The sequence below is a fragment of the Ranitomeya variabilis genome, chromosome 1, assembly GCF_051348905.1.
Source record: "Ranitomeya variabilis isolate aRanVar5 chromosome 1, aRanVar5.hap1, whole genome shotgun sequence".
NCBI lineage: Eukaryota > Metazoa > Chordata > Amphibia > Anura > Dendrobatidae > Ranitomeya > Ranitomeya variabilis.
The window spans coordinates 659,228,789-659,256,652 of NC_135232.1; the positions used below are offsets into that span (position 1 = coordinate 659,228,789).

Genomic DNA, 27,864 nt, shown 5'->3' on the forward strand with positions numbered 1-27,864 from the left:
CTGTGTGTGTCTATATGTGCATATGTAGTAGATTCTACTCTATCCTATTCTAACCTAGTACATTACACATAGTGATAATGACCCCTCCAATTTACTTTGTCAGGGAAGGTTTAATTAATAGAAAAAAAAATGTTTTCCTATTTTCTGCTTTCTAAACCTGGGGTGCGTCTTATGGTAAGGAGCATCCTATAGTCCAAAAATGAGTGAGATTAAAGTCCAAATACATGGGTGCCCACTTCTATGGAAACATATAAACGTGAGAAATATATGGTTAGTTCCATCGATAATATGTTACTGTGAGGCCCCAAGAGCCACTAACCCTCACTATACCCATAGGGTATATTCACAAGGGGGAGATGTAAATAGATAATCGTATGTGTATTTGCAGCAAAATCTGAATCATAAATCTGTTTCTGCCATGGAAAAAAAACTCTGAACAGACAAATTACCTCATACACAGATTAATGTCGTCTGAACCCGCAGATATGGACAGTTTGGGTTTACAGTCTAATGTGTACTGGGGCCTCCTGACTCTCCCCCAACAAAGTTTAGCACCCAGCATGTCCAATTTCAGACTGCTGATCCTTTCGTTTTCCAGGAATAAGTCACCGCTGGAGATGTGTCATCTGTGCTCTGAGAACACTGGAGCGACTGGCAGAGTGTATTCTCCTGTGTACGGGAGAGTCGGGAGAGACAGCGGCACAACTGACTGAACAGCGGCACTCTAGAGTGTATGGGGGACATCACTAGAGTCATCACCCAAGCTCCAGTCTGTGCCGTCACGAGGAGCAGTGTCATCTTTCTGGGTTTCCTAACAATTAGTCACAAATTGTACATGGGTGACACTAGATGAGAGATGCGTTTACCCTGCTTATGCTTCCTAGTGTGCAGAGAAGAGTGGAAAAACAACAAAGGATGCAGCAGACATACTTGAGTTCCTGGGCAATGGCTGCTATCTGCTCCACCCGATCCTGATGAGCAGCCAGATCACTTTCGAAGGCCTCATGTTTCTTCAGCAAAGCCTTGATTTCTGACAGACTTGCCGTTTCATAGTCTCTCTTCTGTAGCATGGCTTCCTTTCCTATTGAGAAAGCAGAGGGCAATGCTAGCACCAAAACATGGAATCACAGCATAACTGTCACAGGGGCTTGAGCTACTTTTCTGCCCCCAAAACATGGGTCAGTGGTTACGAAACTACTACTCCCAGCATGCCCTAACAGGACGGTGGCTGTCATGGCGTGCAGGGATTTGTCATTTCAGAACAGCTGAAGTAACGCAAGTTGACGATTGCTGACCCCTGTCCTAAAAAACAATCCCATCCCTATTTTAAAACTTTTGCCGTCTTCCGAGGAACCCCGTCCAATCTCTGTGGAACTGCAGAGCTCCATCTTATACTAGATGAGGAGCACTAAGGGCCGATTATTAATTTCTGGTGGGGTTATTATATGCCCCCATTTTTTTTGTCTTGTGGCACTCGTTTTTGCGTCAAACAATTCAAAATTCCACACATAGTTCATGCATTTTGCGCACAATAGAAAAAGTGCGCTTCATTTTTGCCTTTAGCGAAAACGTTGCAAAATCTGAGCAAAAAATCCAGACATATATAAAATCACTTTATGAGGGTGAGCAGGGTTGCCAACTCAGAAAAAGGACACATTGGAAAACCATAATAAATCATTATGATTATAAGTGACCCGTGTCTACCGCGCTTAATTCGGATGTCACAACATCAGCTACATTCATTGTAACCTAGAAAATGATGAGAAGTACAGTCAAAATAATCGGTATACATATCTTCAGCTTAAAAAATAAATAAATAAATTACAGATTCCTTAAGTTTTTTAAGGACTTGGGCAAAAACAGTGACCAATTTTTAGGGACTGCCCTGGAATAACGGCAACCCTGGGGGTGAGGGGTGTGGGACTGAAACACATTTGCACAAAAATGTAAGGACCTTTTTAAAAATATGCAACTGATGAATCAGTTGAAAACATCTGAAAATGCGTGTAGGCACAAATACAGGGACATCCTCTGTTACTTGCTACCTTCCTATACCAGAATGCACATTTGAGGACTCCCAGCCAGTGCTGAATTTTATAGTTCGGACAGGTCAGCTATTACTCTACATCTCTACAGCATTGTTGCTTCACTCTCTTCCAGACACGGAACAGTACACTTAATCCAGAATGTGGAGAACACTGTACAAGCCTGAGAACAACCAGTGACAAATCATCTCTGGGGATAGCTAGATGGTATGAGCGCGATCAGATTACCATCAGTCCACAATTCATGAATAGAAGCTTTCTGACGGAACTTTTCAGCCAAGTGGTCTAGTCTTTCCAACCTCCGGATCTCATTCAGCATCCACTCCTCGTAGCCCTTCTCCGCATGCTCCAAACCACCCCATGCATTGTTTATATCCTGGGAAGGAATTGAGAAAAACTATCAATCTTGTAGCTACAGAGAAAAAAAAAAAAAAAAGTTGCTAAACTGAGCAGAGGTGCAATCACACCACGAGATAAAAAGAAGCACGGTGACCATCGGAACGCATCCATTGTATTTCAGGAAGAAATGTCTGGATAGGATACAAATAACTTCATTTTTATGTTGTTCCAAAATGTTATTGGAGGGGTTGAAATTTTTTTCTTTGCAGATGGTTGTTATTATTTGGGCAGGGGCATGTGTTCTCATTTCTGAGATTTAATATGAGCCAGATTTTCCACCTTCCAAATTACATTATATATATATATATATATATATATATATATATATATATATATATATATATATATATATATATATATATATATGTACACACATACTACATACATACATTTATCTTATAAGATACTGCATTGTTTTAATGTACAAAGATGTGTGTAAAGTGTGTGGCAGATGGAACTGCATACGTTCTTTAGATGATATCTACGTAGTCTACCAACCTACTCGTTATTCACCATTGTGCTCGGAGGACATCATACATCTCTGTATAACGTAGATAGGCTTTGACCGGTATCGCACTCACCGAGACCATCTTCCCCTCGGACGGCATGAACGCTGGCCTGTTGCTAAGTCTTAGCTTAGTCTGAAGAGTGTTAAAGTTGATCTCTAGCTGACACTTTTCTTGAACCTTAGGAGGTTTGTGAAGACGTCTATAATCTCTGAAGTCCTCCAGCTTCTGTTGCATGGCCTGCATTGTATTTTCAGGTGCACGGTTCTCCAGCCAAGGAATAGTCCTTCGGATCCATTCTAACAGCTGCCAGTAGAAGAAGACGACGATCAGGCATCGTACATGGTCTACGTGTAGATGTCACATGAAATGCATTCCCCTAAATTTATTATCACAGATAATAATCTTGTTGCCACAAATGGCTTCTGCTGTATTAATATTTTTCCCCTTTTATTTAGGACACTGTACCACCCATATTTTGTACTGTATTACACAAATATATTTCTGCTTTTAACTTCCTCACACAAAAAAAATAAATAAAAATAATGTATAGTATCATCGCAAAAGAGCAAAGACTTATCGGTAGGAAGTCATATATTAGGCTGTGCAACCGGGCTTCATATCAGCCACAGAGCCATCAGCGAAGACAGGCTGATGTTGTTCTCGGCAGCACAGTTCCTGTTTACACAGGACAATGTGCTGCCGAGAACGATGATCTTTTTCAAGATCATGTCACCTGACGAACGAGGGACACTCGTTCATGATAATCGTGCAGTGTAAAAGGAGATTAACTTGCCTGATATGGGGCAAGTTCAGGCAGGGCATCTGAGATGTGCATCCTTCTGATACAATGAAATATGCCATTTGTTCCCTGGTTGATGACCTCAGAGATTATCTCTATGGAGGTGACCATACACATGAGACAAAGTTCAGGCAAGCCTCGAACCTACACGTTTTCGTTGTGCCAAGATGACCTCTCCACAAAATGTCAAGGAAAGAAGGATCGAGCACATTGGGACTCCACATGTCTGAGCTTTTTCGGCAAGGTTTGGCCGAGCCTTAGTCCCCTACATAAATATTATGAGCGGTTGGCAAAATGGATAATTGTCCGGGAAGTTTTTCTTACTTTTTATGTGGTTGGTCACCATATAGTTACAATTTTGGGGGCTCTCCGATCCTAGCCATTTCAGAAGTCAGCGCTCCACGTTTTCATTATACAAGGTTTAAGTAGCACTGGATGAAATGTGAACAATAAACAGCGCATAGGATTTGCGCATTTTGCCCCAGGACTTACATCGCTTGCTAGTCTTTCATAGTCTTCCATCAGCTGTTCATTCTCCTGATTGACAGCTAGCACTTTACAGATACGATTGGCTGCCGTCTCCGCCTGCACAGAAAGAAGGAAAAAATAGTCACCATGGCCGAACAATAACAAACCATTCTTCATAGAACACAAACAATGTAGAAGCCACACAATAAATTAGTTAAAGTTGAAATATGCGAGAAAGGTTATCTACCCAATACTAACTAGCAAGAAATACAATGCCATGCCATTCAGAGGGTTCCCCTCCACTCTGTACACACTGGCCCACCAGTATACCTACAGCCTGGGGGTCACTACAAGCTCCCATTATAAATCAGGCAAGTACAGAGGGTTAACAAAATGCAAAAACAAAGTAAGGTTATGCTGGAAAGCTTATGGGTAATGGAAATTTACATGCAAGAAAGTCTTGGCATCTTAAAATTATCCCAAATTGCTTGTACTATTATTGGGACTAAAGGCACCCGTACACAGGCAAAACACCCAGATCTCATTGGAGAGCAGAAGTCAGGGTTCAGGCATGTTGGATATTTAGTTCTGGTCCTGGCTTATTTTCCCCGAACACTACTGACACAAACATATATGATCGGTTAAAGAGAATTTGTCAACCTGATTCCAGTGATGTGTCACTTACTGGGCTGCTTGCTGTCATTCTGATAAATCTCTGTTTTCTCTACTGCAGATCTAGCAGTTCTCTTGAATGCTGAGCTCTGTATAACCCGTCCACATCACTGATTGGCAGCTTTCTGCCTATGCACAGTGTACTCAGAAAGCTGCCAGTGGTAGGGACGAGGTTGGACTACATGACAGCAGGTTTACTAGTCCTCTAATGATAATCTCCTGCTGATAAAACTTTCATCAAATCTAGGGTAAGCTGCACAGTAAGTGAGATAACTGGAATCAGGGTCTCTGCCTCTGTATTATGCTGCTTTCAGATTAGGTGGCAAAAACCTGATGACAGATTCCCTTTAACAAGTATACGTGTGTATGGAAAAGTCGGGAACTAACTACAGCTAAAGTAAAAACTACAGTCAACTTTGGCTTAAACAACCCAAAATATTGCTGCGTCCCATGGAAAGCCTATCGACTGCAACGGCATCATACAATGTTTAGCTTTACAGAGAGAATCACAAGCATGTGCCAAATGATATCAGCACATGAGAGGGAGGGAAAAAGAGAGGGAGGGAAAAAGAGAGGGAGGGAAAAAGAGAGGGAGGGAAAAAGAGAGGGAGGGAAAAAGAGAGGGAGGGAAAACGAGAGGGAGGGAAAACGAGAGGGAGGGAAAACGAGAGGGAGGGAAAACGAGAGGGAGGGAAAACGAGAGGGAGGGAAAACGAGAGGGAGGGAAAACGAGAGGGAGGGAAAACGAGAGGGAGGGAAAACGAGAGGGAGGGAAAACGAGAGGGGGAAAACGAGAGAGGGAAAAAGAGAGAGGGAAAAAGAGAGAGGGAAAAAGAGAGAGGGAAAAAGAGAGAGGGAAAAAGAGAGAGGGAAAAAGAGAGAGGGAAAAAGAGAGAGGGAAAAAGAGAGGGAAAAAGAGGGAAAAAGAGGGAAAAAGAGAGGGAAAAGAGGGAAAAGAGAGACGGAAAAAGAGAGAAATGGAAAAAAAAAAATCGAAAGAGAAAAATGGAAAAAAGAGAGAAATGGAAAGATAGAAAGATAGAGATCGGGACTGGCCATATCATGCTAAAAGTGTTTTATAGCCAAGTTCTCATGTTATTAATGTTATCAATATTCACTGTATAATTATTCTCACAGGACACTGACTGCAAACCACACACATTCGTGATGATTATCATGAGACATTTTATTAGTGAAGAAATACAAGAAATTAGTATCCACAAATCTCAGAGTGCACCTATACCTTCAAGACTTAGAAGAGACAGGGTTGATCAAGAGCCTGTAAGCAGCATGAGAAAATGCATGTATGAAGATGAATGTAGAGATAAATCTATGGATACAATAAGAAAAGCTGGCTGCTCAGGCACCATTTATCTGCAGATCCTCACTAGCCCTCTTCATCAGACACTGGACATTTGGGGCGTTCTATACCTTTAATAAAGCATATGGGACGGTGTAATACATACTGGTCACACAGCACTGCTCATGGCTGCAGGGCGCGTTCTTGTATAGATCTCATCTATATATGAGGGGGACGCGTAGCCCACATGAATTTGTAAAGCAAAGCAGAAGGCGAAGGATAGAGCATCAAGTTACAAGTAGAAATGCATATGTATGGCAAATATCAAAGCAAATATTCGGACATCTTCACACATTCAATGTCTGAGAGCATATATCAATAGCTATACTTCTATGGAGTCTTCAAATGATGGTTTCCACTTAAAAAAAAAAAAAGACCTTGTATTTATATAGAACCTTCATAATTTTACATTTTACAAAATCCTATTACTGGACAGGACTGAGAATAGCTACAAATAAAGGCATAGAGAGAATTGAGTTTGCTTGAGAATGAAGCCAGGGCTTACTGGCCGGAGGGATCGCCTGACACTTATGTCATGCAATCCTTGGGAGAGCCAGTACCGACACCACGGGAACAGTGCTGGCACCAGAGCAGAGTATAGGTGCGAGGAGGAGCACAGGAATGTAGAAGAGGTTGTCTGGGTAGTAGACAACTCCTTTAAAAACCCTAAATCTTAAAAAACTGATTGCACCTTTACTTCCAATCTTGTAGTATTAAACACATTTTTCATTACTCGTCCCCTTACTGAAGTTCTTAAAAAAAAAAAAAGCAAAAACCACACAAGCTGATGTGTCATTACCCTCCCCAGGTCCAGTGCCGAGTCTATGCCGCTGCTACCGCTGTCTGTAATCATCTGCAGCACTGATGACACACAGGCTGCAGCCAATCAGTGAGCTAAGTGGTTCTGCCTGAGCGGACAGCACTGGCTGCAGTGTTATTAATGTAACGTCAGCACTGCAGACAAATACTGGGAGCAGCAGTGGAGACTCAGTGCTAGACCCGGGGAGGGTGAGAAAAGAACAGTTTGTTTTTGTTTTTAAATAAACTGCTGCCAAGGGTTGTCCAAAACGGAAACCCCCTTTAAGCATGACCAAGCAGTACGGAGTTGCACACAACAGCTGGAATTACGGGATTCTAAATTGCTTGATGTATTTTACGGTTTTTGGATCCTATGACATATGGAATCCCCATCATTATACAGTAAAAAGAAGAGTATATATTGCAAATATTCCTCTTAATGGACAGTAGATCCACTGCCAAGCAGGAGCCCACTACAGCCATCATTTATCAGCAGAGGAAGCCTGAGTGCAATGCAGCTGCTGCGCACTTCTTAGCTGCTGGGGACTATAGTAATGTTTGCAGCACTTGCGTCCATCAGTCAGACACCTCCAGTCTCTTATTAGACAAATATACTCGGATAGCATTACCCAGATAGGCCATCAATGTAAAACCCCCAGACCACCACTTTAATGTGGGTCTAAAAATCAACATGGTCGGCAGCACATCCCCCAGTGTAAACAGGACACGTACTGTCGACAGCACGCTGACCGTATAGTGACCAAAAGCTTGTATTAATGACTATTACAGCTGGCATCGGCTCATACAAAAGGGCCATCGATCGGCGGTCCTTCAGACACAAACGTCCCTTGTTGAGATGCACTGTTAGGCCGGTTTCACACGTCAGTGGCTCCGGTACGTGAGGTGACAGTTTCCTCACGTACCGGAGCCACTGACACACGTAGACCCATTAAAATCAATGCATCTGTGCAGATGTCATTGATTTTTTGTGGACCGTGTCTCCATGTGCCAAACACGGAGACATGTCAGTGTTCGTGGGAGCACACGTATTACACGGACCCATTAAAGTCAATGGGTCCGTGTAAAACACGTACCACACACTGACGGTCTCCGCGTGGCGTGCAGGAGACAGCGCTACAGTAAGCGCTGTCCCCCCCACATGGTGCTGAAGCCGCGATTCATATCTTCCCTGCAGCAGCGTTTGCTGCATAGAAGATATGAATAATAGTGTTTAAAAGAAAGATCTATCTGTCCGCCGCCCTCCCACCCCCTGTGCGCCCGCCCGCTGTTATTATAATACTCACCCGCCTCCCTTGCAGTGTCCTGGCCGCACCTTCTACTGTATGCGGTCACGTGGGGCCGCCGATTACAGTCATGAATATGCGGCTCCACCTCCCATAGGGGTGGAGCCGCCTATTCATGACTGTAAATGAGCGGCCCCACGTGACCGCATACAGTAGAAGGTGCGGTCAGGACAGGAAGCAGCGATAGCCAACGAGGGAAGCGGGTGAGTATTTTCAGAACAGCGGGGGGGCGCACAGGAGGTGGGAGGGCGGCGGACAAAAAGATCTTTCTTTTAAACACTATTATTCATATCTTCTATGCAGCAAACGCTGCTGCACAGAAGATATGAATCGCGGATTCAGCACGATGCAGGGGACAGCGCTAAACTTTAGCGCTGTCTCCTGCACGCTCCGTGTGGTACCCACTTGGCACACGTGTGCCGCACGTATGGCCTACGTGAGCTCACGGGCACACGGACAACTCCGGTACCGATTTTTTCCGGTACCGGAATTATCTGGACGTGTGGGACAGCCCTTAGGGTGTGTTCACAAGAAGACTATGTGGAGTTTGGAGTGGATCTTGCTCCAAAATCCACCTTTCAAATACAGCTTTGAAAAAGCCTCCTAAGTCTATGTTCACACTTTGCGGTTTTTGCTGCGGATCCGCAGCGGATTTGACGCTGCGGATCCGCAGCAGTTTTCCATGCAGGGTACAGTACAATGTTACCCTATGGAAAACAAAAACCGCTGTGTCCACATTGCGGAAAATCCCTTTAAAAACCGCGCGGAATTGCTGCGGAAAAAATGAAGGAGCATGTCACTTCTTTCTGCGGATTCCGCAGCGGTTTTCAACATGCACCAATAGGAAAGTGCTGTTGAAAATCCGCAGAGGAATCCGCAAAAGAAACCGCAGGAAAATCCGCAGTGAAAACCGCAGCGGTTTTGCACTGCGGTTTTTCCAAATCCGCTGCGGAAAAATCCGCAGCAAATTCTGCAAAGTGTGAACAAGGCCTAATAGTTCATATGGGAAAGCGAGACTTTGGTGCTCAGAGTGCGGTTTTCTTTCGTCACGCGTTTCCGCTTCAAATTTAACCAATGAATGAACTGACGCAGAGAAAAGCCCAATACAGGAAAAAAAAGGCATTAAAAAAAAAAAAAAATAAGCACCAAAAATCTTGTTTTTCAAAGCACTTTTTTTGGATTTATAACCTCAAATAATTGGGGCTCTGTGACACGGGTATTGATGGACGATAAAGCAGGTCGATGAACAGTGCTCGTTTACATATGGGCATTCAGTGATTGCTAGCGCCTATACACCTTCGCCATTGTCGGCAGCACACTCCGGTTTACACAAGTGGATGTGCTGCTGACAATGGATAATTTTTAGACGCACGCTGAAGTTTGTTTGAAACATGTCTGTATGGTCAATAAGCAGAGAGCACGAGATCCTAGAAATGTTCTCTTCTGACGTCGGCCCGAGTAGAAGGGCCTGTAGCGACAGTGATGTACAGATAGGGGGACTGCAAAGCTGGATGGAAGCAGCAGGAAATATGAAATGATCTGCAGCAGGGTGAAAAGAGAAGAGTCAGTATGAAGAGGCGATACGTGACACGGCCTCGGAGGAGACCCCAGTCTCTGCAGCCAACATTACATAGTGGGCCCAGTTCAACGTGAAAAGTTTAGGGAAAGGGCCTCGGTAAACTTACAGACAGAGTTGGAAGTTTTACATCTGAAAATGCCTTCCATGTGACTCAAGACAGGTTTGAAGAAAAAGAAAATGTACGGTAATTAGGATTTTGGTAATTTAGGTAGATGGCATAAGGGATCATGGCCCCGCTCAAAAACATCACGAGGACCCGTCACTATGGTCTTCACCAAGGGGGCGCTGCTCCACATTATTAACCAGTAGGCACCGCCCAATTAACAAAAAACTGCACCAAATTAAAACGCCCACATTTCTGGAACTGTATGGCAGCAGCAGGAGTAAAATCAGAGCAAAAACTCTTTAAGGTAGCACTCTCCAGAGTTTTTATCTATCCTCTTAATATATTGCAGTCTACATACGCCACTGTGCACTTACAATTGCTCATTTTGCCTTTCTACCCGGCTATTTCTTCTCTTTTCCATTAGAGTCATCAGCACAACAGTCCCTGGCAGGGGGAAGGGTAGGAGCAGAAGGGTCAGCAGTTGAAGAGGGGAATGAATAATGCAGGGACAAGAGACTTCCTGTTACTACATAGAGCACAGAAAAGAAAAGGGAATTAGCTGGGTAGAAAGGCAAAATGAGCAATTGTAAGTACACAGAGCTACAGAATATGATGACTGCAATATATTAAGAGAATATACGTTTATGGGATTTTTTTTTTTTTTTTTTAACATGAGCTGTATTTCCATATATCTGGATACTCCTTGATGAGCAACGTTGAACACAAGGCATCATGTAGCTCCAGTCTGACTTGCAATGTCAAATTGTAATGAAATTGAAGCTCTACACATATGGACCATGAATAAATAACCCTTTCATGCCAAGCTTCAAAAAACATACAAAGTTATTTAAAAATAAGTGAATAAAATCAGGAACACTGGGACTCGTAGCTACTTGAAGGTGTTCACACGGCACTTCTGATTTAGATGAATGGTGACAGCGGGTGCTTATTCAACGAGACAAAACATGAACGCACAACTGGGTGGCGGATATTAACACTTAAATGGCACGTGAACAATGAAGTGGGGCATATATGCGCCAGTTATGTGGAGATGTGTAAAGCACTTTTTGCATTCGCTCAGCGACACAAGACATAAGGTCCTTTTATTGAGGATGCAAATTTGTGCAGTTGTATTACATATTATAGCTCACCTTCTGGGCACCTGAGAAGGTGTGGTAATAACATGACACATAGGTCATTAAAGCCTTCATATCCGGCCTTAGCGTCCCTATAATATCTGTACAGGAAAGGAAAAGAAGAGGTTGGAAAGGAAACAGAGAAGCAAAAGAGCAAAGTGCAAGAACAGTCACATGGAATGGGGAGAGCAGGGTTAATAATGGGAAAAGCATTCACAGCAGGAACGACCGAGAGAACGGAGGTCATACGGTACAGGGGTGGGGTGAAAAAGACCACCCTTCTACCGCCACCACGTCCCCCATACCCGCTGGACTCGACCAGGGATCCACGTGGTCTGTTTAAATAGAGATACACTCCTGCCATTGGAGAAAGCAAGGATGCTCCCATACATGTAGATCCATCATTACTGTCTAGTTTTGCGTCGTTTCTTGCTTGCATCCAATGCATTATTCTATTCGAGCATTTTTTTAAGGCAATTTTATATATGTCCACCTGTTTGTCTGTTTTTCTGCTTTGTGGGTAGAGTTTATGTTTTCGCCAGACTCATCAATTGCAACTTATGAAAGAGTCGTAAAAATTTGGTGCAACTTCACTCCAGCGTCCCCTCCCCCCACACACGTACGCTAAATTGTTGGCACAATTATAAAGAGTTTTGGTGCCAAAGTCCAACTTTTGCCGACCAAATGTCCCAAACAGTGGGTCAAGAAAGGGAAAAGAAAAAAAAAAAAGATAATAGATGAATCGGGGCCTTCATGTCAGTAACGTGGCACCCATTCGTGTAATGTGCATGGCCGCTGTGTGCCGGATAGCCTGCTAAGCACTATGTCCAGAGAGAAGAGACAACTAATCTGGTGGGGCCCTGGCTGACCCGCTTCAGGTGAGTGACAGGTTAATCCTTAAGCACATGTATTGGAGAGACCTGTCAATCAACCGGAGCTGGGTGGGGAGAAGATGGCCGGGGGCTGTGCCGGACTAGTCAAACGTTTTCCTCTGCTTCATTTCTCACTAGCTGTGAATTACTCATTTAATACTTCTTCCTCGGATTCCTGCCCCAAGAGAAGTACAAATTACTATATGTTGCACAGAAATCTATCTGCATCACCACCTGGTGCCCAGAAATAAGGATGGTCGTCATACACTGTATATGTAACCAGGGAACTGGAAATTAAATTACATAGTAAGTATTCTATTTTAAAGAAAATCTGTCTGCAGGATTTTACCATTAAACCTGAAAGCAGCATAACAGAAGACTATTGAGACTGATTCCAAGGATGTGTCACTTATTAGGCGGTGTACTGTAGTTTCAATACAATCAGTGCTTTATCAGCAGGAGATTATCACAGCCAGACTAGGTGTCACATGCAGAAAAGTCAGGCTAATCTGTGCAATCCTGCCCCCATCACTGATTGGCTCACAATGCACACATAAAGCTGCCAATCAGTGGTGTGGGTGGGGTTATACACAGATCTACAATGTAAGCACTGCTATATCTACAACGAGAAGACAAGGATTTTAGCAAACCTCCAGCAAGCAGCTCAGTAAGTGATACATCGCTGAAATCAGGGTCTCTTGCTCTATATTATGATGTTCTCAGATTACATAGCAAAACCTGCTGACAGATTTCTAATAATGAAAGTAAGTTGCCGTATGCAGGAAAGAAATCATAGCATTTGAAGCATAATTGAGCAGATGTATGACGCTGTCCTCGATGCCCACTGCAAACAATCAAAGAGACGCTTTCATTTTCCAACAGCATTAAAAGAAATGAAAGCCGAGCTGTGATGGGTTACTATGGATGACAGATTACAGAATAGCAGAATCCAGGGCTCCATAGAAGCTGCAGGGACCATATAGATGGACTGACAAGTATCCTTTCAACGTTATGGTGACTGTTTATTAGGTGTAGAGGAGATGACAGATTCCCTTTAAATATCTGCTGCTAAATGAAACATCATCTATCGCTCAATGTGCTAAGAGTCTGTGATGCTAAAAAAATAAACAACGCCGTTTGTGGCTTCTGGTGCTATCCTATGCAATAGTTGGCTGAAGGGCTGCACAGACGCTATTGTACTATTTTCTATCCTTAATATATTCTGTAAATGGAACTTTAATCAAAAGCTCCTACCCACAATAGAGAGTGTCGATAGCGCATTTATGGTAGAAGCAGAATGGAGAAAAAGCTGGTCAACAGCCCCAATAATCAAGAAACTAAAGGAAAAAAAAGGTGGAAAAAGGATTTCTAAATATGAAAATAAATAAAATTGCAAAATACAGTAGATCTATGGTTTATCAGCAATGGCAGTTTATATTATATGCTTATATATCTCTATGTTTTGAATTCTCCAAAATTCGGTCTGACTTATCGTTGATCTTACATAGGATGGCGCCCCCTACTGGACCGTTTGATTTCATCAGTCGGCTCCCCTTTCAAACGTTGCACGATAGCAGTGACTATAACACACAGGGCCGTTTCTTCAACAGGGCGGGCAGGGCGGCCACACGGGGCGCCGTGGGGCCGGGGGGCGCAGGAGAGGCCTCGGGCCCCGGTGGTCCCCTGCCCGCTGCTGCTGCTGTTTAAGGGCTGTCAGGGGCGCGGATGCCGCGCTCAGTGCTGAGCGCGGGCGCGCCCTGCCCGAACTCAGCTGCAAATCTGACAGCTGAGCGGTCAGATCATCGCCTCGCGTCGCCGCGCCCCCCCCCCCGCACCGCACATAATGGTTGCGGCCACCTCGGCGCCGCCACTCACCCATACCTCCCAACCGTCCCGATTTCAGCGGGACAGTCCCGCTTTGGCACCGGGGTCCCGCTGTCCCGCTTCGGGCATTTAAAATCCCGAATTTGCGGCCGCCGGTGAAGCCCCGCCCACTTCCGGGACGTAGAGAGAGCCTGTTTTTTTTTTTTTTTATATAAAAGCTGCCTCCTGACCGCCCGCGCAACACCCCCCCCCCCTCCCGCCCCCTGTGCGGCGCTGCCACGCTGAAGGAGAGAGCCTGCAGCAATCAAGAAGAAAGGTCAGCGATTCACTACCTCTGGCTGTGTGTGCACGGAGCTCCGGCTTCTGCTCTTAGCTGCTATCCCGGCAGAGAAGGAGAGACGGGGGAGGTGCCGGGATAGTGCAGAGCTGTGAGCAGGAGACTGAAGACTTCAGCAGAGAGCTGCACATGGACATCAGCCGCCCCTGCATCACAGAGGAGATTGTGTGTGTGTGATGTGTGTGATGGCTGCGTGTGTGTGTGTGTGATGGCTGGGTGTGTGTGTGTGATGGCTGTGTGTGTGTGATGGCTGCGTGTGTGTGTGTGTGATGGCTGCGTGTGTGTGATGGCTGCGTGTGTGTGTGTGATGGCTGTGTGTGTGTGATGGCTGCGTGTGTGTGTGTGATGGCTGCGTGTGTGTGTGTGATGGCTGCGTGTGTGTGTGTGATGGCTGCGTGTGTGTGTGATGGCTGCATGTGTGATGGCTGCGCGTGTGTGTGTGTGTGTGATGGCTGCGTGTGTGTGTGTGATGGCTGTGTGTGTGATGGCTGCGTGTGTGTGTGTGATGGCTGCGTGTGTGTGTGTGATGGCTGCGTGTGTGTGATGGCTGCGTGTGTGTGATGGCTGCGTGTGTGTGATGGCTGCGTGTGTGTGATGGCTGCGTGTGTGTGTGATGGCTGCGTGTGTGTGATGGCTGCGTGTGTGTGATGGCTGTGTGTGTGTGATGGCTGTGTGTGTGTGATGGCTGTGTGTGTGTGATGGCTGTGTGTGTGTGATGGCTGTGTGTGTGTGATGGCTGCGTGTGTGTGATGGCTGCGTGTGTGTGTGATGGCTGCGTGTGTGTGTGTGTGTGATGGCTGCGTGTGTGATGTCTGCGTGTGTGTGTGATGGCTGCATGTGTGTGTGATGGCTGCGTGTGTGTGTGTGTGTGATGGCTGCGTGTGTGTGTGATGGCTGCGTGTGTGTGTGTGTGATGGCTGCGTGTGTGTGTGTGTGATGGCTGCGTGTGTGTGTGATGGCTGCGTGTGTGATGCATTTGTGTCAAAGCTGCATGTGTTTGTGAGCTGCGTGCGTGTGAGCTGCGTGCCTGTGTGTGAGCTGCGTGCCTGTATGTCATTATACAGTATGGAGCATCATGTGTGGTCATTATACAATATGGAGCATCATGTGCGGTCATTATACAGTATGGAGCATCATGTGCGGTCATTATACAGTATGGAGCATTATGTGTGGCCATTATACAGTATGGAGCATCATGTGCGGTCATTATACAGTATGGAGCATCATGTGCGGTCATTATACAGTATGGAGCATCATGTGCGGTCATTATACAGTCTGGAGCATCATGTGCGGTCATTATACAGTCTGGAGCATCATGTGCGGTCATTATACAGTATGGAGCATCATTTGCGGTCATACAGTATGGAGCATCATGTGCATTCATTATACAGTATGGAGCATCATGTGCGGTCATTATACAGTATGGAGCATCATGTGCGGTCATTATACAATATGGAGCATCATGTGCGGTCATTGTACAGTATGGAGCATCATGTGCGGTCATTATACAGTATGGAGCATCATGTGCGGTCATTATACAGTATGGAGCATCATGTGTGGCCATTATACAGTATGGAGCATCATGTGCGGCCATTATACAGTATGGAGCATCATGTGTGGCCATTATACAGTATGGAGCATCATGTGCGGCCATTATACAGTATGGAGCATCATGTGCGGTCATTATACAGTCTGGAGCATCATGTGCGGTCATTATACAGTCTGGAGCATCATGTGCGGTCATTATACAGTCTGGAGCATCATGTGCGGTCATTATACAGTCTGGAGCATCATGTGCGGTCATTATACAGTCTGGAGCATCATGTGCGGTCATTATACAGTCTGGAGCATCATGTGCGGTCATTATACAGTATGGAGCATCATTTGCGGTCATACAGTATGGAGCATCATGTGCGGTCATTATACAGTATGGAGCATCATGTGCGGTCATTATACAGTATGGAGCATCATGTGGGGTCATTATACAGTATGGAGCATCATGTGCGGTCATTATACAGTCTGGAGCATCATGTGCGGTCATTATACAGTATGGAGCATCATTTGCGGTCATACAGTATGGAGCATCATGTGTGTTCATTATACAGTATGGAGCATCATGTGCGGCCATTATACAGTATGGAGCATCATGTGGGGTCATTATACAGTATGGAGCATCATGTGCGGTCATTATACAGTATGGAGCATCATGTGCGGTCATACAGTATGGAGCATCATGTGTGTTCATTATACAGTATGGAGCATCATGTGTGGCCATTATACAGTATGGAGCGTCATGTGTGTTCATTATACAGTATGGAGCATCATGTGTGGCCATTATACAGTATGGGGCACTGTGTGGCCATATTTTTTTGTTTATAATTATTGTATATGAAACAGTGTGATCGGCAGTGCTAAATGGGTGTGGTTGGGATGTGGATATGGGTGTGACTAATTATGAATGGGTGTGGTCAGAGGCGTGGCCTAAAATTTGCCGCGGCGCGCAAAGCGCGCCGCAAACTTTGTCCCTCTTTCCCATCTTCAAAAGTTGGGAGGTATGACTCACCTCCGCTCCGCGCTGGATGAACAGCGAGAATGAACAGCCAGGATGAGGCAGCTCGGCCACTCCCACACTGATAGCAGGGGCGCCGCGCTCTCGGCTGAGCACGGGCGCTCCCTGAGACAGTGATCAAAGAGCTAAGCACACACACTATCACTGTCAGACTAGGCTGCCTGGCTGTTGCCAATTTCAATGCTGGACAGGACAGGCTGCAGTCTAGTCTGACAGTGGTAGCAGTATAGCAAAAATGCCCACCCCCTGCCTATGGATTAGTCCTTCCCTTCCCAGCAGCCCCATTTAGCAGTCTGAGCGCGCTCAGACTCAGAGGGCAGAGGGCACTGACACACTGAACAGGTGAGGGGGTCTGAGGGATGGGATGGGTTGGGCTAGCCTTTTTTTTTGGATGGGGACCCCCACACCTGCCCCCCCCCCAACCACCCTTGGGGCATGCTGATTTGGCATGCCCCACAGCATGAAACCCGGGAGGGGGCCCAGCTGACTTACCTCATCTTTGGCAGTCTGGTGGCATCCTCACCCAGGCGAGAAGTGTTGGAAAGAGTTATGGCAGTAACTGTATACCTGGCAACCAATAATTTAGCTTTTCGAGGATCGTCAAATACATTGTTTACACCAAATAATGGACATTTCCTTGGGCTTATAGAGCTTCTTGGAAAATTTGAACCAGTAATGAGAGATCATTTAAAACGAATTACTTCCCAGGAAATCCATACACATTACTGTGGAAATTTAATTCAAAATGAAATTATCTGCTTGATGGCCTCTCAGGTGAAGAAATGTATTCTAGAAAAAGCCAAAAGATCTAAGTATTTTTCAATAATGTTGGACTGCACACAAGATGCAGGTCACACTGAACAGTTGTCATACACCTTAAGATTTGTTGATATAGATGATGATCACGTAGCAATAAAGGAACATTTTATTGGCTATCGTCCTGCTACTGATACATCTGGGGAAAGTCTCGCCAATCTCCTTTTAGAAGAGATTAGTAAATGTGACCTGGAATTAGAAAATGAACTGGCAGAAAAGCTGAATTATTCGGAAGCTATTAATGCTTTTGCAGCGGCTAAATCTAGAAGAGTCAGTTTCTCATAAATCTGCAACCTACAATTTTTAGGATCTGTTTCCAAAATAATTAATAGATATTATTTACCTACAACTTTGTTCTCACCGTTAATAATTAGCATACTTGTCCCTTTTCCCCAAGTTCTATATAAGTTAAAGGCAAATTATAATTTATTAAAAAAAGGGAAGATACAAGCCTGCTCTCTATTTATTACTCAAGCCCACAAAAATAATGTTTATTATTTTCGGTGCCGGGGGGGGGGGGGGGGGGGAGAAATTTCCTACTCTCGCCCTGTGTCATTTTTGGGCTAGAAACTGCCCTGATAACACACATGTAAATACAACCATACAACGCTCATATAATATTACCATATAGAGACCGTAATAGATTAACAGAACAATTCCCAATTATAATCTGAAATTAGGAGCTTATTAGTGGCTATAGAGACATGATAAACTAGGATGTACTGGAGGAAAGAATATTTGTGCTTAGTGACTATCCTGAACATCCCAAAGAAACCAAAGAAAGAGGAAGGATATCCCAGTGCTAAAAACAGAGAAAGGGAGAAAGAGTTGCACATTAGCGACAGGAACAATGTGCTGATTGGAGAGATACTGGAACCCTGGGATACCTTCTGGGCTCCTGAAAAGGCGTGATAGAAGCTAGAAACGTAGGTCATGATGGCCTTCTCATCAGGGCGAGCCGTCCCAACAATGTCTGTCAAGAAAAGGTTTAAAGCATGTTGATTCAGTAAATGAGATGGAAACACGGTCAAATGTAAAAACAATGACAAAACACAATGTAGCAGATGTAAACAGCGATTGTGAATGGAACATTGAACCTCACGATCCACATTATTTGATAAATAGAGCAAAATAGATCTGATACAGCAGTTGGCCAACAGTGTAATGGATAATGTTAAAGAGCCCGTTAGCATGATTTTCTAATAGATCGTAAATCCATGGCTGTAATGCTGATTAAATTGATACCTTTGGTGAGGAAATTGGCTTTGTGGTTCTTCTTTAATCACCATTTATAGTTTTCTGCTTATTAGATTTCGGTGCACAGGGGCCGGACTGTGCACTGGGTCTTCTCTTCCCTGTCTGTGAGTCCCTGACTCTCTATCTGCCCCCAATCTTTAAATGACCGGCCTCCTCTGTATGAAATCTCAGCAGTGATCCGTCTTTTACAGACAAGAGGCAGCGAAGGAGTCGGGGAATCACAGACAGGGAGAAGAACACCCGGTGCACAGTCCGGCCCCTGTGCACCAAAATCTAAGTAGCAGAAAACTTCAAATGTTGATTAAAGATGAACCACAAAGCCGATTTCTTCACAAAAGGTATCAATGAAATCAGTATTACAGCCATGTCTTTACTGTATATTACAAAATCATACTGACAAGTTCTTTTTAAAAGCAAACTACTGCAAACTTTTTGGGGTGCACAGAAACTAACTTACAACCTGAAATGTCGGCCTTTCTGTTGCCTCTTGTGTGAAGACCTTTCTGTTCTATTTCATTCATCCAGCGCAGATCATCAGCACAAGTTTTATCCACGATATAAAATGAAACAGGAGGTCGGACGCACGACAGTCGCTCCATTTGTTCTCTATGGGGCGGATGAAAAAAGCCGAGCGGAAGCCCAATAGGGAGTGAATAGAGCAGCGGGCGAGCAGGAGTTTTGCAGCTCCATTCTAGCAAGGACAAAAGTTCCTCATTCTGCCGATCCTTGCAGGCGCCAGGAGTCAATCCCCACCCGTTCCTATGCCGCCGATAGGTGACAATTTGTTTTCACCGGACAACCAATTTCACTGATGACAGCACTGCAGGTAAACTGAATGTTGCCTCCCCATGATCAGTCAGTTTTGGGGGGGAAACCATCTAAGTGGGATTGACCGCTGTGCACAACCCCCTTTTAAAAGAAAAGGTTTCACACAAGAGGGTATTCTCCGGGACTTTGAGGTATTTTTGGATCTTTTAGGTGGAAAAACTGATGCTTTTATTAAAGCAGACATTTATGTTGACCACCTAATTGCTTCACAAACTGAGAAGATGAGATCCACATAATGCCCTCCTGATAAGAAGCATGCACTATGTGCTCAGGGCCTGAGGGTGAATGTAGTGTGGTACATGTTCACACTGACATGATGCAGTCGCTACACATCATCTGACTGAACTGCTTAGAAACAAAAGCATTAGAAGTCCTGGAGCAGAAAAGTCATTGTAATCACGGCATGTCTTCACCTTCAGCATCCTGATCCCATTACTCACAAACATGCCCCGAGCAGAGAAGTGATTGCCCCATATTTTATGTAAACTTCAACTACAAGCTTTAATTAGGCACCAACACTTTCCAGGATACCCCCTAACCCCCGAGCCTCTCACTCCCGCAGTAGACGGATGCCACATTGGTAGCACCAGCCATATGTGTATCCAGGACTGCTGCATTTAGACTAGCCGACATGCTGTGTTAAAGGGAATCGGTCACCCCCCGGGACATATATGACCTATTAATATGGGCATACAGGTCATCGAAATGTTACACTAGTCTTACCTGTATGCCTCATATTAATGGTCTTGTTGTGAAGAAATGCTATATTCTGTCTACATGTTAATGATTTCTTCCAGGCTCCAGGGAATGCGGTTATTCAACCAAAAAAACTACTTGAAATGATTAGAGAAAAATCACATAAAATTCCAAATATTTTATTTGACACCATTAGAACAAAACACAAAAATATTTAAAAACAAGAACAGGGAGTGCGGTGCCTGGAAGAAATCCCTGCCTCCTCTCCTCATTACAATACTACCCCCGTCCAATGCACATTAGTTACGGCCCTGGAATCCTGCACCTTCTCAGAAATACATGCCTCATCCCCCCTTCTGTGGGCATTGCTTTCAGGGATGTTTTGCACAGGCACCAGTGACCTCCGGTGTGCGCGCCCGTAAGGTGCCCTCCCCACTTCCTCCCTGCATAGTCATTGCCATGTACACATAGTTCCTAGCGATGACAGTGCAGGGAGGAAGTGGGGAGAGTACATTATCGGCACACACACCAGAGGTCACAGTGACTCGCCTACACATGTGCAGAAGATCCCGGAATGCAGCGCCCACAGAAGGGAGGAAGAGGTATGTATTTCTGAGGAAGTGGAGGGGGCAAGAGGATTTTGAAACTTAAAAATCCTTTTCACACGACAATCGAGAATTTTGCTCGTCTGTCGGATGATTAGTAGCCAGTTTAGACTATGATTATCCGGAAGCAAGTTCAAAGGAACTGTTATTCCCAATAATTGGCTAGTATAAATGCACCCCAAATTTAGGACATACATTTCTGCCCTATGCTGTTGTACAGTAATACTAAACAATGCAATAAGGATAAAGAAAAAGAGCAAGACGGGATTCAATATCATTATGCTATTCAGGTTAAACACAAGGTCAATAAAATAAAATATGCTACTGAAGCGATTTTTCAGAACTTTCCATTAATGGGTTACTCAACCCCCCTGCTGAGTACTATGCTCCGGCAGTCCCATAGACAATGAATGGAGTGGAGGCCACTCCTATGCACCACTGCTCCATTCACCGCCAAGCCCTGTTCTTGGGGGTTCCAAGGCCCCAATCTTGGGATCGTTGGGGATTCCAGCACTCATTCCCCCGGCAATCAGGATACAACCCTTTAATGAGCTATTGTCAGGATGCAACATGGATGTATTATTGGAGGAATACTGGTCATCTGGGCACTTCTTGTGTGCTCAATAGTTATGGTGCCCTGGTGATACCATGCCAATATTGCCTAGATTAGGGTCCAACTCTGCTTCTGCAGTCAGAACAATAGAAACTCAGTGGGCATGCCAATTACGAGGGCAACGTGCATAGCCAACAGTGCAGCCAGGCTATTGGTGAGCAGTCTGTGCCATTTACAAACTATTCCCCCCTCATAGTAAATCAGAGGATATGAGCTGGGGCATGGTTAGGATGATTTTCCGAGAACTATACCAGGGGGTGGCTGTTTGGCTGTTTAATCACGTTAGCAACAGGTTCCCTTTATATCCCGACTACAACATAGAGAAGAAAGTGGCTGACTCTTGGGTGTCACTAAGACATAAGGATTTTTTGTTCCAGGTCTTCAACAGGAAAGATTGTTTTTTGGGGGGTGGGGGTTTAAAAAAAGAAGTGCTTGCCAATATGTTACTAATACAATGGGAGACATGTAGGAGGACTGCCTAACCAGTATCAGATCTGTCAGCTGCATATCCGCTCCTATAGAAGGTCCAGTGTATTACAGCAGTGGGCCCAAAAACCTGGCAGCCAAAAAAACTGAAAAAATGAATGTGTCACTAAATTGCCAAACACACGTGATGTGCCATAAACAATGGACCAGCTAGCAACGCCAAGTACAAACCATTTTATAGACTTCTACGTTCCACGAAAATGAACGCTATCGCCGTCTTCCCTGGTTACCAGTGCCTCTCCTTTTCTGGGTGGTTTTCTAACTTGCCGGCTCACACTGAACTCTATGGCCTCGATTAGTTACAGTAATTTTGCCAGACTTCTGGAGTAATTGGAAGGCAGGGGAGGCGTGACGCCAAGGCTCGTCTAATTAATGATGAGTTGTGGCACGTGATGCCTCTCGTCATATGAGATTCATTAAGAGACCAGCACATCTTAACCCCTTTACTCCCCAGGGTGGTTTGCACGTTAATGACAAGGCCAATTTTTACAATTCTGACCACTGTCCCTTTATGAGGTTATAACTCTGGAACGCTTCAATGGATCCCGGTGATTCTGAGGCAATGTTCACACTTTGTGGTTTTTACCGCGGAACCGCAGCGATTTTGATGCTGCGGGTCCACAGTAGTTTCCATAGCGCTTCCATTTACATGTAAACCCTATGGAAACCGCAAACCGCTGTGCACATGCTGCGGGAAAAACCGCGCAGAAACGCAGCGGTTTACAACCCGCAGCATGTCACTTCTTTGTGCAGAATCGCTGCGATTCTGCACCCATAGGAATGCATTGAACCGCTTACTTCCCGCATGGGGCTGTGCCCACGTTGCGGGAAGTAAGCGGTTAATGTGCGGGTGGTACCCGGAGTGGAGGAGAGGAGACTCTCCTCCAGGCCCTGGGAACCATATTTGGGGTAAAAAAAAGAATAAAAATAAAAAATCATGTTATACTCACGTCTCAGCGCTGCCCGCGTCCGGCCGGTCAGAGTTGCTGTGCGAACAGGACCTGCGGTGACGTCGCGATCACATGACTGTGATGACGCCCGGGTCACATGACCGTGACGTCACGAAGGTCCTTCTCGGCACAGCATCTTTGGAACTGGAGCGCCGCGTGCAGCGCCGAGGAGATCCGGACATCGGAGGGTGAGTATAACCAATTTTTATTATTTTTAACATTACTATTGATGCTGCATATTGCTGCATATGCAGCATCAATAGTATAGGAGTAATCCCGCAGCGGAAATTGCAAAACAAACCGCGATAAATCTGCAGGGATAACCGCAGCGGTTTTGCCCTGCAGATTTATCAATTCCGCTGCGGGAGAACCCGCAGAGGGACGCCGCAAAGTGTGAATGTGGCCTGACAATGTTTTCTCGTGACATTTTACTTCACGTTAGTGGCAAAATTTCTTTGATATTACCTGCGTTTATTTGTGAAAAAAAAAACGGAAATTTGGCGAAAATTTGGTACATTTCGCAATTTTCCAACTCTGAATTTTCTTGCCCTTAAATCACAGAGATCGGTCACACAAAATACTTAAGTAACATTTCCCACATGTCTACTTTACATCAGCACAATTTTGGAACCAAATTTTTTTTTTTTGTTAGGGAGTTATAAGGGTTAAAAGTTGACCAGTGATTTCTCATTTTTACAACATTTTTTTTTTTAGGGACCACCTCACATTTGAAGTCACTTTGAGAGGTCTATGATAGAAAATTCCCAAGAGTCACCATTCTAAAAACTCTACCCCTGAAGGTGCGCAAAACCACATTCATGACGTTTATTAACCCTTCAGGCGCTTCACAGGAATTTTTGGAATGTTTAAAAAAAATTAAGTTAACTTTTTTTTTTATACAAAAAATTTACTTCAGATCCAATTTGTTTTATTTTCCCAAGGGTAACAGAAGAAATTGGACCACAAAAGTTGTTGAGCAATGTGTCCTGAGTATGCGGATACCCCATATATGGGGGTACACCACTGTTTGTGCGCACGGCAGAGCTCGGAAGGGAAGGAGCGCCGTTTTACTTTTTCAACACACGATTGGCTGGAATTGAGATCGGACGCGATGTCACATTTGGAGAGCCCCTGATGTGCCTAAACAATGGAACCCCCCAATTCTAACTCCAACCCTAACCCAAACACACCCCTTACCCGAACCCCAACTATAACCCTAACCACACCCCTAACCCAAACACGCCCCTAACCCTAACCACACCCATAAGCCCAACACAACCCTAACTCCAACACACCCCTAACCCTAACCCTAAAGACACCCCTAACCCTAATCCCAACCGTAAACAAAACCTTAACCCCAACCGTAAACCAAACCCTAACCCCAACTTTAGCCCCAGCCATAACCCTAACTTTAACCCCAACCCTAACCCTAACTATAGCCCCAACCCTGACCCTAACTATAGCCCCAACCCTAACGGGAAAATGGAAATAAATACTTTTCTTTTATTTTATTATTTTTCACTAACTAAGGGGATGATAAAGTGGGGTTTGATTTACTACTTATAGCGGGGTTTTTAGCGGGTTATTATGCTTGGCAGCTGTCACACACTAAACTATATTATTGCAAAAAATTGTTTTTGCATCAACATATTTTGAGAGCAATAATTTTTCAATATTTTGGCCCACAGAGTCATGTGAGGTCTTGTTTTTTGCAAGACGAGTTGACGTATTCATTGGTACAATTTTCGGGCACACGACATTTTAAAACGCTTTAAAATTATGATTTTTGGGAGGCAGAATGAATAAAAACCAGCAATTCATGAATTTCTTTTGTGGTGGTGGTGGGGGGTGAGTTTATACCGCTCAGGGTGTGGTAAAATGGATAAAGCAGTTTTATTCTTCGGATTAGTACGATTACAGCAATACCTCATTTATATTTTTTTTGTGTTTCGGCGCTATTATTTTTGCATTGCTTTATTCTGAGGGCTATAACTTTTTTATTATTTCACTGATGATGCTGTATGGCAGCTCGTTTTTTGCGAGACACGATGATGTTTTCAGCAGTACCATGGTTATTTATATGTGTCTTTTTGATCGCGTGTTATACCACTTTTTGTTCGGCAGTATGATAAAGCATTGTTTTTTGCCTTGTTTATTTTTTTTAAGGTGTTCACTGAAGGGGTTAACTAGTGGGGCAGTTTTATAGGTCGGGTCGTTACGGACGCGGCGATACTAAATGTGTACTTTTATTGTTTTTTTTATTATTTGCATAAAGAAATGTATTTATTGGAACAATATTTATTTTTTATTTAGGAATTTAAAAAAATATATATTTTTACACAGTATATCTTTTTTTTCTTTACTTTTTTACACTGTCCCAGGGTGGGACATCACTGTATAAAGTCAGATCGCTGATCTGACTCTTTGCACAGCACTATGTCAGATCAGCGATCTGACAGGGAGTGAAGAAGGCTTGCCGGCGCCTGCTCTCAGCAGGCACTGACAAGCCACCTCCCTGCAGGACGCGAAAGGAACCTGCGGCCATCTTGGATCCAGGGGCCTGCCTAGAGGAGACCCTCAGAACAACGCGATCACTTCACGTTGTTCTGAGGGTCTCAGGGAAGCATGCAGGGAGCCCCCTCCCTGTGCGATGCTTCGCTATGGCACCGGAACGCTGCGATCTTGTTTGATTGCAGTTTTCCAGCGGTTGAAGTGCTGGGAGCAGTCCATGACCGCTCCTGGCACTTAGCCCCGGGTGTCAGCTGTGAAAATCAGCTCCACCCGTGAGCGCGGCTGATTGCGTATAACGTACTATCCTGTCCCTGGGAATTAAGGCCCAGGTCCCATGGACGGGATATTACGTCAAATTGTAGAAAGGGGTTAATGAATCAGGAGCATCTGACTCCAAAACGCGCTCTCATTAACACCGGCGAGAAGAGAGAGGTGGGGAGTAGAGTTGAGCTAATTTTTCTAAATTTGGTTTCGATTATGATCGGCGATGAATACTGTTTTTGCAATATTAGCCGAACATGAGTGGAGTCAATGGAAGTAGAAATGAACAAACATGTTCGAAGCCAAACACCACACAAATTCGGCACAAATAGGATACTAATATGGCAAATTCAGATTCTAGTGACGAGTTCTCCTTCAATGGAAGCCTTCAAACAGACACTGGACAGACATCTGTCTGGGATGGTTTAGTGACTCCTGCATTGAGAAGGGGGTTGGACACGACGACCCTGGAGGTCCCTCCCAACTCTAACATTCTATGATTCTAAGAAGATCACAGGTCTTAATGAATGTGGGCCTGAGTGTGAGCCGAGAAGTCGCTAATACAATGTGCCCAGTTCTGACGCACCATAGACTTACATTGGAGACGGACCTCCGATTCACACATAGAAGGCAGTGTGAGCCCTCAAGAAGCAATAGGAGCCACATGACCCAGAAGGGGAGTGGTACAGCTCTGAAAAACGGTGAAGATGGTGATTGGGGAGTATATTAATGCACCAACACTCCATTTCCTTTGTTTCACTTCCTCAACCCAGTAGAATGAGAATAAGCTAGGACAGCAATATAAACCCCTATAGAACCCCATTTGGAGCCAGTAGCGTCTTTAACTTATGGGTTGATCCAAAAACCACCTAAGTCTTAGGGATAACATGTCCTTTTGTGTAAAATGAGAACAAAGGTTTTATGATACAATTACACCATAGTTATGTACGTGTTCTACATTGTGGACAGACAATCAGAATCACTCTTGGTGGTGGGACCAAAACCCCAGATGATCAGCGCTTACACTTCACAGTTTCATATGAATTTAATGCACTCAGTGATGACTTATTGAGCAGACAGGAGGTACAAAGAGAGAGAGAGAGAAAAAAAGAAGATACTTTACTGGTTAGGCCTGTATAAAATAATGATTAACTATATTGCAGTAGAATAGAGAGGAAATTACCTTCAGCGTCCAACATCTTAGGAATGTCCAGGAACCTCTCGGCGACATCAAATGCAGTGTTCAGGTTTGTGTATGGATCATCCTAGAACAAGAGAAATCATTTTCAGCAAAAGATTTTCCATAAAATATTCTCCACAGTCCTACCGCGCTCATTTACAAGAATATTACACAATATTGAAAATGTTTCAAGATTAACAAAGCAAAAATCCATCCAAACAGATTATGGGTTTAGCACTTTTGTACCAGTGTATAGAAAAAGGGGCATGGGTTTTAGTATAAATAAATAAATAAATAGTTAATGTCAAATTTATTAATGCAAGATATTTAGAATTGAGAGTCCTCAGTAGCTGATACCTTTTAATGGCTAACTAAAAAGATGGTAACAAATTGCAAGAATTTGTATTAGTCTTTGCCTGATGAAGAGACCTGTGTAGTCTCGAAAGCTTGCAATTTGTTACCATCTTTTCAGTTAAGGTACCGTCACACTAAGCGACGCTGCAGCGATAGCGACAACGATGCCGATCGCTGCAGCGTCGCTGTTTGATCGCTGGGGAGCTGTCACACAGACCGCTCTCCAGCGACCAACGATGCCGAGGTCCCCGGGTAACCAGGGTAAACATCGGGTTGCTAAGCGCAGGGCCGCGCTTAGTAACCCGATGTTTACCCTGGTTACCAGCGTAAAATGTAAAAAAAACAAACAGTACATACTTACATGCGTCCGCCGGCGTTCACTTCCTGCAATGACTGAGCGCCGGCAGTAGCAGGGCACAGCGGTGACGTCACCGCTGTGCTGTGCTTTCAATTTCACTTTGTGGCGCTCAGTCAGTGTGGGAAGCGGACGCCGGGGGACGCATGTGAGTATGTACTGTTTGTTTTTTTTA

General features: G+C 44.5%; 1 protein-coding gene across 4 annotated transcripts in view; it reads right to left on the reverse strand.

The window, feature by feature from the left end:
* Nucleotides 1–27,864, reverse strand: part of ACTN1 (actinin alpha 1) — a 118,082-nt gene that overhangs the window by 21,658 nt on the left and 68,560 nt on the right. For 3 of the 4 annotated variants that reach the window (XM_077262945.1, XM_077262943.1, XM_077262950.1), the window contains exons 7-12: nucleotides 26,984–27,065; nucleotides 18,481–18,566; nucleotides 4,245–4,337; nucleotides 3,026–3,256; nucleotides 2,274–2,421; nucleotides 931–1,081 (exon numbers count right to left, since the gene is read on the reverse strand). In XM_077262945.1, coding sequence (XP_077119060.1) covers nucleotides 931–1,081; nucleotides 2,274–2,421; nucleotides 3,026–3,256; nucleotides 4,245–4,337; nucleotides 18,481–18,566; nucleotides 26,984–27,065 — 791 coding nt within the window. Of the gene's footprint in view, nucleotides 1–930; nucleotides 1,082–2,273; nucleotides 2,422–3,025; nucleotides 3,257–4,244; nucleotides 4,338–11,190; nucleotides 11,272–18,480; nucleotides 18,567–26,983; nucleotides 27,066–27,864 lie in introns of those variants that run through there. The other variant, XM_077262948.1, reaches the window with a different exon arrangement.